The 14754-nt window shown below is 49.5% G+C and overlaps 1 protein-coding gene across 3 annotated transcripts in view; it reads left to right on the top strand.

Moving 5' to 3' along the window:
- Positions 1 to 14681, top strand: part of DCLK2 (doublecortin like kinase 2) — a 150569-nt gene extending 135888 nt beyond the window's left edge. For 2 of the 3 annotated variants that reach the window (XR_003005789.1, XR_003005788.1), the window contains exons 11-17: positions 773 to 906; positions 1318 to 1395; positions 7482 to 7578; positions 8437 to 8517; positions 9658 to 9774; positions 12428 to 12509; positions 14603 to 14681. Coding sequence is in view for 1 of the 3 variants with exons in the window: in XM_024764053.1 (XP_024619821.1) it covers positions 773 to 906; positions 1318 to 1395; positions 7482 to 7578; positions 8437 to 8517; positions 9658 to 9774; positions 12428 to 12445 (525 nt within the window). In the remaining 2 variants the exon portion in view is untranslated. Of the gene's footprint in view, positions 1 to 772; positions 907 to 1317; positions 1396 to 7481; positions 7579 to 8436; positions 8518 to 9657; positions 9775 to 12427; positions 12659 to 14602 lie in introns of those variants that run through there. The other variant, XM_024764053.1, reaches the window with a different exon arrangement.
- The last annotated feature ends 73 nt before the right edge of the window (positions 14682 to 14754 follow it).

The raw sequence follows: 14754 nt of genomic DNA, 5'->3' as shown, positions 1-14754 counted from the left end.
AATCAGTCAGTCCTTCTAGGAAAGGAAGGAACATTCATTAAGTCCTGATCTGTACTTCATCTCATTTCATCCTCACACCAACCCCGTGAGCCAAGGACCCCTGTCCTCCCATTTCACAGATGAAGAATCCTGCCCAGGGCGAGTGAGAGACTTTCAAAGGTCACATCACCAGAAAATGGGTGGAGTGGTTGGTTATGCAAGCTCAGGCTGTCTGATCCCCAAAGTCATTTTCTTTCTAAATTTCCAGGGTTCTCCCCTATGTAATATTTATATTCATCATTGTCTAGAGAACAAGTTCTAATTTTATTTTCTAAACTAAACATGCAAGTTGGAGACCACCTAGCCCTCCAGTGGACACTTCATAAACATTTCTGAGGCTCTCACATCCCCCCTTCCCGCCAGCGCTCAGGAAACACACAACAGAAGTTTTAGAGGGCTCTCGAGCCAACCAGGTAAGCAGCCACCTACACTCCTCAGCATGCAGACATGTTCATTATACTCCTAGGTAAGGAACGTTTTGCAAAGGTAGAAATATTGTCTTTTTCCTATTTCACACAGTCATGCAAAATCTCTAAAAAGAAAAACTAGAGCTTTAAGAAGCAACAAAGATAAACCATGCCGTTAATATCACAAGGAGAGATTTCTTTTGATTTGTTAGTAAATGTATCTGTGTCCTTTCTGCCTAATTCCAAAGGCCCCCCACCCCTTGCAATCACTGAGGGGAAAAAAAAAAAAAAAAAGACTTCTGATTATTGGCTGGTTTCTGTTCCAGGTGTGTGAATATCCTGATGGGACCAAGTCTTTGAAACTGGGAGACTTCGGGCTGGCCACTGTGGTAGAAGGCCCTTTATACACAGTCTGTGGCACCCCGACTTATGTGGCCCCAGAAATCATTGCTGAAACCGGGTATGCCTCCTGGGGGTTTGGGTTAGTGCTTTAACTTTGGGAAAGGGTATATTTTGCTGCTACTCCTGCTGTGTATTCACATGCCTCTTGGGAATGTGGAGGGCAGGAGAGACTGTTACCTGCACCATGATTTTGATCCCAGGAGCTTGAGTTTGTGCTCCTAGTTCCAAGAGCCCTAGGCCTGGACTTCTGTCCCAAGGCCAGTCTTGGAGTCCCCAAGATGGTGGTGAGGTTGGGAGAAGAGCAGACACCTTTTGTCCAGAGGGTAATTCATTCCTTTACATGAAACGAGCAGTTTGGTACCAAAAGGCCTTTTTTCCCTAACAAACAAAGGCAAGTACTCCAGTAATGTGCAGGGTTCCTGGGAGTAGTATCACTGTTTCTCTCCTCCCACCCACTTTGTTTCCCCAGCTATGGCCTGAAGGTGGACATTTGGGCAGCTGGGGTGATCACGTACATACTGCTCTGTGGATTCCCACCCTTCCGAAGGTCAGTGGCTCTTTGAATGACAATATTTGAATTGTAAACCCTCTCCCTTTGATCAGGAAGCAGACATTCTACTTCTGGCAATCAGGACCAGAAACTGCTCAATAAAAATGTCAGTTAAAAATTACACAAACATACCTTTCACTTTTTTATCTTAATTTACAACCTATTAATGTATATTCCTTGTCCACACTTTTGATGTGAGGCCAAGGCCTTTGCTTTGTGTTTGGTCCCCTGAGTTTCCTGCGGTCATTCTTCCGTAAAACACACCCATAGTCCAGTGTCTATGATTTCCATTCTCAGTCTTTTTCAAGAGGAATAGATTTAAAGATCCTTGTGAAGCAATCTGATCCTTCCAGGTAAGCCTTTTTCTAGTTCTTAAGAGTTGTCTCTTCTACTTAATTCGACAGCAGTTTTTTGGTTTTTTTTTTTTTTTAATAAATTTATTTATTTATTTATTTTTGGCTGTGTTGGGTCTTTGTTGCTATGCACATGCTTTCTCTAGTTGTTGAGAGTGGGGGCTACTTTTTGTTGCCGTGAGCGGGTTTCTCACTGAGGTGGCTTCTCTTGTTGCGGAGCACGGGCTCTAGGAGCACTGGCTCAGTAATTGTGGCTCACGGCCTCTAGAGCGCAGGCTCAGTAGTTGCGGCGCATGGGCTTATTTGCTCTGTGGCATGTGGGATCTTCCCGGACCAGGGCTCGAACCCGTTTCCCCTGCATTGCCAGGCGAATTCTTAACCACTGTGCAACCAGGGAAGCCCCCTCAACAGCAGTTTTTTTTTTTTGGCAGTACTCGGGCCTCTCACTGCTGTGGCCTCTCCCGTTGTGGAGCACAGGCTCCGGACGCGCAGGCTCAGCGGCCATGGCTCACGGGCCCAGCTACTCCGCGGCACGTGGGATCTTCCCGGACTGGGGCACAAACCCGTGTCCCCTGCATCGGCAGGTGGACTCTCAACCACTGCGCCACCAGGGAAGCCCTCAACAGCAGTTTTTAAACAACTCACTTTGCAAAGCATTCGACCTAGTTCTTGTAGAAACAGGGAATTCTTTCTTTTTAAATGTATTTTGTCCGTTCACGTAATATTAAGTAGAATTACAAATACTTTTGGCATAAACAGAACTGGGAACAGCAGATTGACCCTTGGTGACCCTGCGCCTCGTCTGGTGGCCACACATGGTGTTTGGGTGTGTGCTGGGGTCCACAGAGTGCACTCGCACCCAGCAGTCCATGACTAGGGGGCGTGTGGGGCTTTGACACAGCATCTCTTTTGATCAGTTCTGTCTCCCTCTTTGGAGCAAATGAACACTTTGAAGCAGAAGTTCATCTAATGGTGCATGTTTGATTTTCCTCTGAGTTTTCTTGAATGCTCTTTTCCTTTTAATCCCTTCTTTGTTCATTTTACAACTCTTTGTAGAGTAGCTCCTGTGGGCCAGGTACTATTCTAAGTGCTGGGAATCGAGTGGTGAACAAAACATATTCTCTGAGGCCATAGCGTTTACATTGTAGTATTCGGTCAGTAAGTGAAAAATAAGTTTATTCCATTACCCCCCCCCACCCTGCATTTTATTGTGAAAGCTTTCAAACATACAGAAAAGTTGAAAGGTTTATCTTTTTTAAATGATCAATTTTTAATTGAGTTGAACAGGTTTTTTTTTCTTTTGCTGACACTAAACACAAGAATGACAGAGATGTCCGTCTGTACTTGTGAGAGCCTTCTGGTGTAGATACATCACGAGAATATCGATCAATCAGAATAACTGAGCATATGAGGTCATGCTAAGTTGGGGGCTAGAAATCACAAAAGGTTCCGTGAAAGATATGACATTTGCGTGGGACCTTGTCCTTGTGGCATGGGTTACGTTTCTGTAGGTGGAAAGTTCTTTCCATCTGGCCATCAACATCATGGTTTTCCATCAAGATCATTACTCAGGTGGGTTATACAAACTGTAGGATTACTGGACGTATCAGTTTTTGCTGAATAACAAACTTCCCCTAAAGGCAGGGGTGTAAATCATTCTGTGAGTCCATTGAGCAGTTCTTCTGCTCTGGGCTGGCTCAGTGGGGGCGTGAGGTCCAGTGTAGCCTCACTCATATGCCTGGTAGTTGGCTCAGTGTCAGCTGGGAAACAGATATGACTTGGCCATGTGCCTTTCAGCGTCCGGTGGGCTAGCATGGGCTTCACATGATGGTGGATACAGGATATCCCAAAGCAGCCAGAGCACTTTCCAAGTCTCTGCTTGCCGCATATTTCTTCATTGATGTCCCGTTGACCAAACGAAATCAAATAGCTAAGCCTGGGGTAAATGTGGGAGAAGGTTAAGTGTGTACATAGAGGGAGGGGGATCATTTGTGGCTATTTTTACAGTCACACTGTGCCCTGGCTGGTTTCAGTGATGACTTGTTTTGGGAACTAGTCAAGTGCAGAGGGTAGTGGGTTTATTTATTTTTTTTGCGGTACGCGGGCCTCTCACTGCTGGGGCCCCTCCCGTTGCGGAGCACAGGCTCCGGACGCTCAGCCTCAGCGGCCATGGCTCACGGGCCCAGCCGCTCTGCAGCATGTGGGATCTTCCCGGACCGGGGCATGAACCCGCGTCCCCTGCATCGGCAGGTGGACTCTCAACCACTGCGCCACCAGGGAAGCCCCTGGGGTAGTGGGTTTTGATAGTAAGTAATTCTAGGACCACTTACAGTAGAGTTTCCCTCCTTGGTTAACCCAAGTTAAGAGCAGTTGGAAAAGGGTATCAGGGATCAGTTGTAGAGGAATGTGTGCTCACAACTCCCTCTAGTGTTGCCACTTGCCAGCGCAGCCTGGGAGTTTTTTCTTTGACTTTGCTTTTTACTTTTTAACAAAAGTGAGACTCAGATTGAACAATATGTATCTATTGTGACTTGTTATCCAATGGACAGCAGCAGCTTTGCGGGATCTTGGGATAAGTCTGGCTAATCAAAAGCAGTAAAACTACATTCTGAAAGCTGCTGCTTTAGATGTTATATTCAGAAGCTGGTCCTACAACTCTAGATAGCTTACTTTTGAAAATGTTTTCCCTCTTTCATACCATGTTGTGATGAAAGAGAATCTATTATGTTAAATACTAGTTACAGAAACATCTTCACAGCGTACAGAGACATTCTGGATAGATTTTATAACCTTCTATAATATAAAATATATTATTTTTATATATTTTATATATCATATATATAAATTATGGAAGTGGTCCTTTAAAGAATGATAAATGACTATGGTATAAGACAGATTATCTACTTAAATTTGTACCTAAAATAAAGTCCTTCAAACAGATATCTCAAAATATTTGTTTTCTACAAAAGATGATTTTCACCCAAAGCTTTTTAATTAAAATTGTTCCTTGGAATTGACAGTTTCAACTTCTTTCACTGTAGCATCTCTCATTCTTCTTTTAGGGTTTTCGGGCTTTAGTCTTGGGCTGACATATATTTTCCCTCCAGTCTTTTCAACACCAGATTCATTGCTACTGAGAAGGATGTTGGTTTTTCAGAGGCAACTGGAAGTTTAGTTATTGCCTAAGCAAGTCTGTTCTTAGGGCCACTGACAAGTAATACTTGCCTGACCATGCTGAGGTATTTGATGTTTCTTTTAAAGACACACACGTACATACCCCCCTTGAAGTCAGATGTTTGCACATCATTTGTGAAATAGCTTACAACATCTTTTCAGGTTACCTTGTCCGGCCTTTAATGACTTGGCATTGGAAAGAGTGTACACAGACTCTTGCTGTTTTCAAAGTGTTTTTCTTAATGGGCATTTTCATACTTACAGCACTGTGCTATTGAAGCACTAAAAAGTGCCTGAAGCATCTCAGCCAGATTGTACAGTATAAATGTGTTATGAATCCAGGGAAGGTTTAATCAGAGAGGCTTTTATTATGTGACTGCTAAGAAGGATAAATTCTCTTCAGCTCTGCTCTCGTGAGGGCAGCCCGAAATTCCCAAAGCTCTTGCAGTTCACAGCACGGGTCCTGAGGGTGCCATTCTAATTGCCAGGATCTTGGGGTTTTGTTGTTGACTTAGGCTGTTTTGCCAAGGACCTAAATCCTGCAGACACACCCCCAATGTTTTAGCTGTTTGTTAACAAAATAAAAGCCATAGATATTAAAAGAACATAAGCTAGTCGAGATTCCAGGAAAATACCAAAAAGGAGATGAGTGCAGTCCTAGAGAGGAATGGCTACAAAGAACAAATTCTGGAAATGGCTGACTTTTTTCTGTCTCCTAACATTGTCTCCTGGGGTCCTCCAATTTTCTAAAGATTTCTGTAAAATCCCATTGTGTTCTTAGATGCATCCTTTACTCATTTATTTTTTATTATTTTTTTCATCCTTTACTCATTTTGAAGGAGAGTTGAGCTGAATTAAATCAGTAGAGAAGTAACAGTGAAAAGGAGAGAAAATATTTAGACACCTTTCTAGAAAGAGTCTGTGCTCACTCCAAGAATATCACTTTTTAGGAGAGCGAGGTGGGTGGGGGCATCTTTTGCCTCATCCGGTGATCTGGCCTGACTTGTGCTGCTCTGTGTGCTGCGTGACCCAGACGTCATGGACCAGCGGTGTCGATTCCACTGGGCTTGGTTAGAGGTCACGAATGTTCACCGGCCCACGAACTCTACTCTTTTTTTCCTAGAACAGGAACGAGGCAGCCATCTCATCACACAGCCCCCAAATTTGTCGCTGGACGCTCCCTGGAGCGATGTATTTCTAGGGACACCACACTTGCCCTTGCAGACCCTGGAGGGCTGGTAGCCTGAGCAGCCTCCTGTCCAGAAGACTGGGCAGGGTCCCATGTGAGCACCCTGAGGAGTAAGTAGGCTGCAGGGAGCCTGTCGGGAGCTCCAGGAGGAATGTTGCACCCTTGCTGAGTGAGACGGAACTTCGCTCCTGGATTTTGATCTTGACCCCAGCAATGCATCCTGAGTCTTCTCCTAGGGCTTTGTGATGGCCTAGAAAGCCAACGACTGTGTTCTCACTCTGGCCATTGACGTGCCCGCCAAGGGAAGGGGCTCTGTGGCCGTGGAGATGCAGTTTTCTGGGAGGTAGGGGACGCCCAGCTTCCTGAATTTTTCCCAGCAGTGTTTCCATGGCGCCATCCATAAAAAGTCAAGTCATTTATCCGGTAGGCACCAGCTGTGTTTGCAGGTGCACCTTGGTGGGGGGGGGGGCAGGTAGGCACAGGGTGGGGAGGTATGTTCACCCAGGGGTGGCGAGGTGGGTTTGCCTCAACCCTGCAGTTCTCTAGTCGATGTCCTTGGATGGGCTCTTTGTCTCGGACTGAGCTTCAATGAAAGGCAAGTTCCAAAGCGGGGAGCACATTGTGTCATGAATGTTTATCCAGATTCTGAACTCCTTGTGGTGTTTTCATATGTTGGCTACTTCACTGATCTTTGGCTGTTTTCTTGGAAGAGTAGAAAGAGGAAGGACAAGGAGATCTGACTCAAATGTGCTGCTTTTCCCCTCTTACTACCACGAGAGACTGAGGGCAGGTGCTGAGCTTGTTTTTTTGCTGAAATGAGGATTTACATCATTTGTGGATGCCATTTTTTTCTTGAGTCTTTTTTTATCGTGGAAAAATATATGTAACGTAAAATTTATCATTCAATCCATTTTTAAGTGTATAGTTTTAAGGGTTAGGTGGTATTAAGTACATTTACAATGTTGTACAACCATCACTACCGTCCATCTCCGGAACATCTTTGTCTTTCCACGTTGAAACCCTGTACCTACTGAACAGAGTTCTTGCATCTTTGTCTCTTCTCTCTCCCTGCTCCCTCTCTTTCCCTCCGCCCCCCCATCTCTCCCCATCTCTCCCCACCTCTCCCCACACACACACACACACACACACACCTCCCTCTTTCTCTGTGATTCCCAGGCCGGAAATGTTCTTCGGTTCTTTGTCTAAAAGGGAGAGAGTGTCATCCCAAATGCAGTTGAGATCCACAGCTGAGCTATGAAATGCCCAAGCCAGAGAGACTGGACTCCTCACTCGCCTTCCCATGAGCATTTTGTTAAAAACTGTATGGTGACTCTGACTCTTTCTCTGTTTCTCCATCACTGACTTAGTGAGAACAATCTCCAGGAAGATCTCTTCGACCAGATCTTGGCTGGGAAGCTAGAGTTTCCAGCCCCCTACTGGGACAACATCACAGACTCAGCCAAGGTACCCATCCAGGCCTGTTTCTAGGGGTTGCGTCGTGTTGAGGGTCCTCACCCATTGTGTGGGGCTGTAGCAGCTCTTGGTGTTGAGCTCCGTGTCTGTCTTGACTTTTTTTTTTTTCTTTTTTTTGTGGTATGCGGGCCTCTCACTGTTGTGGCCTCTCCCGTTGTGGAGCACAGGCTCCGGATGCGCAGGCTCAGCGGCCATGGCTCACGGGCCCAGCCGCTCCGCGGCATGTGGGATCTTCCCGGACCAGGGCACGAACCCGTGTCCCCTGCATCGGCAGGCGGACTCTCAACCACTGCGCCACCAGGGAAGCCCCTGTCTTGACTTTTAATGTGTGGTTCTTCATTAAGTTCCTTCCTCAGTGTGGTCTCTGAAATGCTTAACCAAATTCTGAAAGCTGGACTGGCTGTCGTCCCAGTTTGCCGCTACCATCCTCCTGTGCTCCTCTAAGCCCTAAACGTTTGTTCTTTCATTTATTCAAGAAATGGGTTACGGACACCCGTCAGACTCTAGGGGTGGATTTGTGAGACCTGCTGAATTGCCAGAAGGAGCAGCACTTCAGTTCTGCGCTGTGGAATGATGACAGTGGCCGGAACTCTTAGGAGAGAACCTCTTGGGTTTAATGTAGATTCGGGAGAGACCTCTTCCTCTCTGTGCCGCTGACAGGAGGCAGCTGTGTCTGCGTAATTGCCTCCTAGGCACGGGCAGTGGAGGTGATAATAGCTTTTGCATTCAAATGGCTGAGCAGCTGTGTTGGCTGTTCTTTGAAGTACTTGGTGCAAACTCAAGATTCCTGTGTTGATGCTGGAATTACCCCCCGTCGCCTGCTCTCTCACCTTCTTTATTTCTTTCCAGGAACTAATCAGTCAAATGCTTCAGGTAAACGTTGAAGCGCGGTGCACTGCGGGACAGATCCTGAGTCACCCCTGGGTATCAGTAAGTACCCACGTCCCCGGGGAACCAACGTCTCTGTGTCCTGTGGCCAACAGCGTGCTTCCTCACCAGGGCTTTTGCGCAGGCAAAGTTCTGCATCCAAGTTCCGTGGAGGATTAAATGTCTGTTTTCTCTAATGAGCAAGTAGCATGAAGGCACTTCTCTGGGAGAAAAGCGGTTGGCACCAGGATCCCGCTCTGTGAGTGACCTGGCACGTCACTGTCCCTTCCTGGGCCTCAGTTTCCTTGTCTGTGAGAAGAAGGGTTTGGCCAGGATGCTCTCTAAGGAGCTTTTTCTGTCATCCTGGGGTTTGAGAGTTTTTAGGATTTGCCCAGAGATGAGCCTGTGTCAGACCCTGGTCTCTGTCTTCATGGCACGTGGTCCCAGGAGCACTCCTGCTGCAGGCGGCGTGGCCGGGATGCGGTCCTGCCAGAGATAGGCAGAGGATGTGTGACGTTGCCTGGAATTTCTCTGAGCTTGGGCGGTGGCTCTGGGCTCGTGGTAAACACGATCCACGAAATGGCAACAGCAGGAAGAGGCTGCGTCCCCCTCAGTCCTGGAGGCTCCGGGACAGTGACATTAATTCAGGGGCTTTTGCTGACTTTGGCTCCCCAGGCACCTCTGCCACCCACTGTCCCACATGTCCCGACCTTTCCTTTCAAACTCTCTGGGTCCTGCTAAGTGACTTGGCTCTTGGGCCAAGTAGCTGAGATGCCATATTTTTTAAATGAGCGATCAGGACTAACAGCTACCTGCATTCTTGATTAAAATGATAAACTGTTCATGAATTTTGATGTTTCCGTGGGAAGGCTCTATACTAAATTAGGTGGCATTTGTGCTGCGGGGGAAGGGTCTCAGAACCCTGTAGAATGTCCTTGTGCCACTGGGACCTCTGCCCTCTCCTCGGCCCCCTTCAGACCTAAGGAGGGAGGTGAATGGCAGAGGGTCTTTCCGAGGGCAGGGGACTGGTGAATAATGGTAATCATTTCTAATTACTTCACTTAGATTGTTCCCCCGACCTTGTGGCTCAGATGGGCCCATTTAGGAGGAGATGGTGGTGGTGACGGGCTGGTGTGTGACTGCTGAGGAAGAGACAACATAGACGTGAGAATCAAAGGCAGTGTATTTGATTCTTTCCTGTAGGACGATGCCTCCCAGGAGAATAATATGCAGGCTGAAGTAACAGGTAAACTCAAACAGCACTTTAATAACGCGCTCCCCAAACAGAACAGCACCACAACCGGGGTCTCCGTTATAATGGTAAGTAGAACGGGTGGTTCTGCCCTTGGGCAGCTGCAGCGTCTGGCTCACTGCTCGGGCGACATCGAATCTTATCAAGTCAGCCGCCAGGCGCTTCCCTCACGCGGCCGTGGGCGCTGTCGTGTTCCTCTCCACTTCAGGAATGGCTTGGCACGTGAAGGGCACCCTTTGGCCAGCTCCCAGGCCTTGGGTCCTGGGATCAGAGGTTGCGCAGGTCCCAGCAAGGCCAGGCTGATGGGCCCCTGGCCCGGGGCGTCCCAGCCTCTTCTCCTGGGCTTGGTGGCCTCCAGGCAGCTACTTCTGTCTCACCTCTGCTTTCCCGTCTAGAGAGCGGTTCCCAAGCCCAGGTGGGACTTACAGCAAAAGGAAGTGACTCCCTGACTACTCAAGGCCTCAGAAATAGATTATTTGAGCTTTGAATGATTCTTTGGAACTTGGGATAAGAAACAGCCAGAGTTAAGCAAATTCCATTTTAAAAAGTCAGTGTTTTGTGTTTTTTAAAAGTTCAGAAGAATGAAAAAAATGTATTAGTTTTTTCAGGGTTGGTAAAATTTTATGAGAAGTCAGTAACAGTGATCCCCATATTTTTTCAAATCTTCCTTCTTCCAAAATGTTTTTAAAAAGGCAGCTTACCTAAATCCACAAACACAGCAGATGAAAAGTGGCATTAAAGTAAGTGAAGTAGCATGAAAGTAAGTTCAGCAAATGGGAGAAGGCAGAAAAAATAAAACTGAGCCAGAAGCGTGGCGCGCACCCTCCCACCAGCTGTCCAGACCCAAGTCCTCGCCCAAGTGGGGCCGTGAAACTGGCCCCCGGCGTGTCCGCACCTGCTCCGGTGCCGTGTGTAGAGCACGGATCCTCGGCGTGATCTCCGTCCCGCGCACAGGATCAGGGAGCCGCGGCCGGGAGTCTGGCTTTCTCCGGAGGCGGGGGGCCTGAGCTGGGTCTTGGCCACCCCAGTACTGAGGGGATCTGTGGAGCCGGACAGCTCCGTCACCCTGACCTCCGGACAGGCCCTCACCCTCTGGAAAGGCTCGATGTCCTAGCGACTGGGAGGAAAACAGTTGCTTATTCTCAGGGCGCACCGTAGCCTCGGAAGCTTCCCAGCGAGGACGCGGGTCCAGACAGAGGCAGAGAGAAGCCCCGCCCCCTCGTGAGTGCGGGGAGGCGGGCTGCTCCTGGAGCCTCCACCACCGTCCTGGCACCGCCGCACCGTCCTCCTCCCGCGGGGTGGGTGGTGGCGCTCCCCCCCGCTCCAGCCCCCAGGCCAGGCTTGCAGGCTGATGTGCTGCCGGACTCGCGAGTGGGGGTGATGATGGACTCCGGGCCGAAAGAGCGGGAAGGCCTCTTGAGCTGTGGTTTTCCTGGCATCTCAGCAGTGTTCTGCAGAGAGCCTGAGAAAGTCAGAGTTGTCACGGAGTGTCAGCTTAAACCCTTTGCAAAGCACCATCTTGACTGAGCATGAGAGAGTTCTCAGGCGGTTCACCCTTGAGAGCAAGGCTGCCGGCTGGGGTTAGGGGTCACCGCCCTGCCTCCGGCTGCGTTGTTAGGCAGCTTCTGGGGAAATTTACAACAATTTAAAATTTAAAAAACTTAAACTTTAAAAATGCGCCCAGGGCTTACGGCAGCTCCCCCCTCATTCCCTGGGTCACCCGTCAACTCACGGCCCAGATGGGAATGGATGGCCCAAGGCCTGTGGCCCACCAAGGTTCTGGAATGATCAGCCCTTCTGCCTTTTGGCCCAGTGTAGGCTCTGTTCTGGTTAAGGACGTTTAGGTTTTCTCAGACAGAAACTACATCTCACGGTTTACAAATGGCATTTTTCCATTTGCTGATGGATTTCAACTGTTAAATTTCAAACTCCTGAGCTTTAACCGGATGTTTGTGTGAATGAACCATGCTTTATTGTGATTCCAGCGGTGATTGTGAAAGTTGTGTGTTCCCGTGTGTGTTCAGTGTCATCTTGGGCATGTTGGTAGGGTTCCATCTAACCCCGCATTCCGTACACAACTCCACAGCTCGTTAGCTCTGGGGAGGTGCTGACGACGTCATCACGCTCGCTGCCTACGGGGGAATCAGTAGAGCCTGCCTCTGGGGGTACCAGTTCTCCACGGCCAAAAAGCTGGCCTGTGAATTCTGGCTTGTCCCCCAGAGCAGCGGTGAGCAGGCCTCCGCAGGGATGTCATACTCATCCTTCCCCGACCGAGGACCTGGCGTGGTTGCGTCCGGGCAGCTTGCAAGGCTTCTGTGTCGTCTGCCTAGCTCTTTTCACCAGTACTGTGCGTCTTTGTGTCCTGCCCTTGGGAACAGTTTCAAATGTTTTCTTAAAAATCATTATTCACAAATGAGTCTCCCTGGTATTTATATGTTCTCATAACTGGGGTATGTGAGGCTCATGTGGTTTCCTACAGATACAAATAGCAGTGGAAACAGGGCATAAATGTTCCGAGGCGGAGCCCTCAGGAACGGCTGTGTCGCTCCCAGACGGAACCTTGCTCTCCGCTGCCACCCCTAGTGTTCTCTCTGCCTTGGCCCCCCACGCCCCCCAAAGGATTGGAGCCTGAGGCTCTGGTGAGAAAATAATAGGGTAGGAATGGTAAATAACGGTGCAAGAAAGTCAAGTTGATGCTATTGTCTGCATTTTGTTTGACAGTTTGATTTGACAGTTTGAGAGACACTTCAGAGTTTCACTCTGTACCCCGTTGAGACTCTGGGGACCCCGGAGCAGAATTCTGGTATTCAACATGCTATGCTTCATCAGAGCCGCCTCTAATTGTCACCCCTCTTCAATCTGCATGCTTCTCTTGGACTCTGACACCAGCATCCAGCTCTCAGCTCCTCATGGGTGCAGGTCTCCTGTACCTACTGACACCCGTTTCAGCCAAACGCAGCCTTGGAAACTTTACTTAAAACTTCTCGCCTTGCCACGTTGCCTCCCTTCCCAGACCAAAAGCTGGCGAGTGTACGGGAGGAGAACTCCAGTCGTTCTCCTGCTAAAGGCTGTTTTTCACTTAAGTGAAAAAGCATCTTTTTGTGAATGAGAGCATAATATGGGGACGTTTATGAAGGCTTTTGTTCTCTTTCTGCAAATACATTTCCAAAGATGCATTTTTAGCGGTAAGACAGTGTAGGGTCAGCTAGGCTTTGGGATAGGAGAACACGACTGGATAGGATTTTGGTTTAAGACGGGCCTGTGGTTTCAGAATGCACTTGCATTTGCTCTGGCTTATCCTTAGATGCTTAAGAAAGGACCGTGCACCTGCAGAGGGGGCTCACCACCTCGCCCAGAAGAGGCCATCTCGTGGTGGGAAAGGGAATGATAAGAAACCCCTTCTCGCTGCATTTTGTAGCCTTGTAGCTGACTGGAGAAAGGATGGATTCAAAAAGAGTGCTTCCCCACTCGGGGATTATGCTTCTTTCGGGGGGAAGCTGGGAAGGATTGGGGCTTAAGATAGACAAAACTGTTTCGACTGTGTTGCTTCTGTTGAAAGTAAGTCTAGTTTCTGTCCCCGCTTCTCTCCTCGCCCCTCTTGCCTCTCACGCCGCCTGCATTGCTTTCCTCTGACTAGGTCCCAGGCGATGGTATGTACTAACTGCACAGCAGTGCTTCCTTCCGCTGAACACATGCGTCTTCTTGACGGGAAGGGAAGAGGAGAAATAACTGCGGGACTGTTGCTTTCTTCTACCCAGGGGAAGTTTTATGGTAGAAAAAAGTGAATGCCACCTCTCCCCGCTTTCAGTGTTTTCACTGAGGGGTGGCCTGGCCTCTGCTCATACTGGGAGCTTGGAAGGTTGTTAAAGAGCGATGCTGAGTTTCTGATTTGGCTTGTCCACAGTTACCTCTTCTCCAGGTAACGGAAATTGTCCTTGGCAATCCGTGAGCGTTCAGCCTGAGCTGGGAAGGGCCTGTGGAGAACACCTGTCTTCCAGTTGACACCAAGTGCCCCAAAGGCAGCCGCCCAAGTCTGTCCTAGGAAGCCCCATTGTTCATATTTTCTCCAGACTTTTTTTTCCTTCCAGTAAGAGTACTGGAAGAATCAGTGGTGCATTTCCCCCTCAAGGTGGTTAGACCACAAAAGGACTTCTGGTCCACGTGCCTTGTAGCTAAAGGTGCCTGAGAACCGAAGGCTCCGCACGTTTGGAAAACCCAGTGAGAGGGCTGCTGGCCCGGCCTGCCTGGCCGAGCAGAAGTCCGCAAGCCCACTCAGAGGAGGAGGAAGGCAGGTCAGGGCCAACCTCCCAGGCTAGGGTCAGGAGGTAAGGCGACTTCTGCGCCCCTGGAGCAGGGGAGCAGGTTAAAGCCCTTGAGGGTGTGACAGGACAAGATACCCGCACAGAGAAGAGAAGAGCAGGGAGGAGATGGTGGAGGATGGAAAGATGGGTAATGCAGCGCCATCGATTCCCAGGGCTTCCATAGGTTATGGGGCACCGGTGTGATGCAGGGGTGGGAGGTACTTACTATAGATGACCTGTGAGTACTCTTCGAATCCCTGACGGGGAACCTTCTTTAGAAGAGTTAGCTGTCAGGGACCTCGCATTCTTATGGGGTTTGCTTCTTGTCCAGGACTCTTCTGGGCTCAGGGGCATGGGGCGAAGCGCCCCGAACCCAGGCAGCTGGGAGCCGGAGCCGGGGAGGATCTGCCCAGGCCGCGTCCAGGGCAGTAGGAGCAGAGGCCGCGGCACCGGGGACGGGCTGGCCCGTGGGCCGCCGTCGGGGGCAGCCGGGCGTTACTTCTCCTCTACTGTTCCCGCCGTGCATGCTCTGCGCGCCCTGCTCGCGGTGCCGGGACCGAGGCGGCGGGCTAACTGTCTCCTGATCTCTTCTCAGAACACGGCTCTAGATAAGGAGGGCCAGATCTTCGGCAGCAAGCTCGGCGCGGACGGCAGCCGGCCCGGCCTGGAGCCCCCTGCCCCGGAGCCCTCTGCGTCCCCGGAGTCGCCCCCGCGCTCTCCTGCCGCCGCCGCCGCCGCGGAGTGCGA

The sequence above is a fragment of the Neophocaena asiaeorientalis genome, unplaced genomic scaffold, assembly GCF_003031525.2.
Source record: "Neophocaena asiaeorientalis asiaeorientalis breed wild unplaced genomic scaffold, Neophocaena_asiaeorientalis_V1.1 scaffold594, whole genome shotgun sequence".
Classification (NCBI taxonomy): domain Eukaryota; kingdom Metazoa; phylum Chordata; class Mammalia; order Artiodactyla; family Phocoenidae; genus Neophocaena; species Neophocaena asiaeorientalis.
This window is presented reverse-complemented; position numbering and strand designations above follow the sequence as displayed.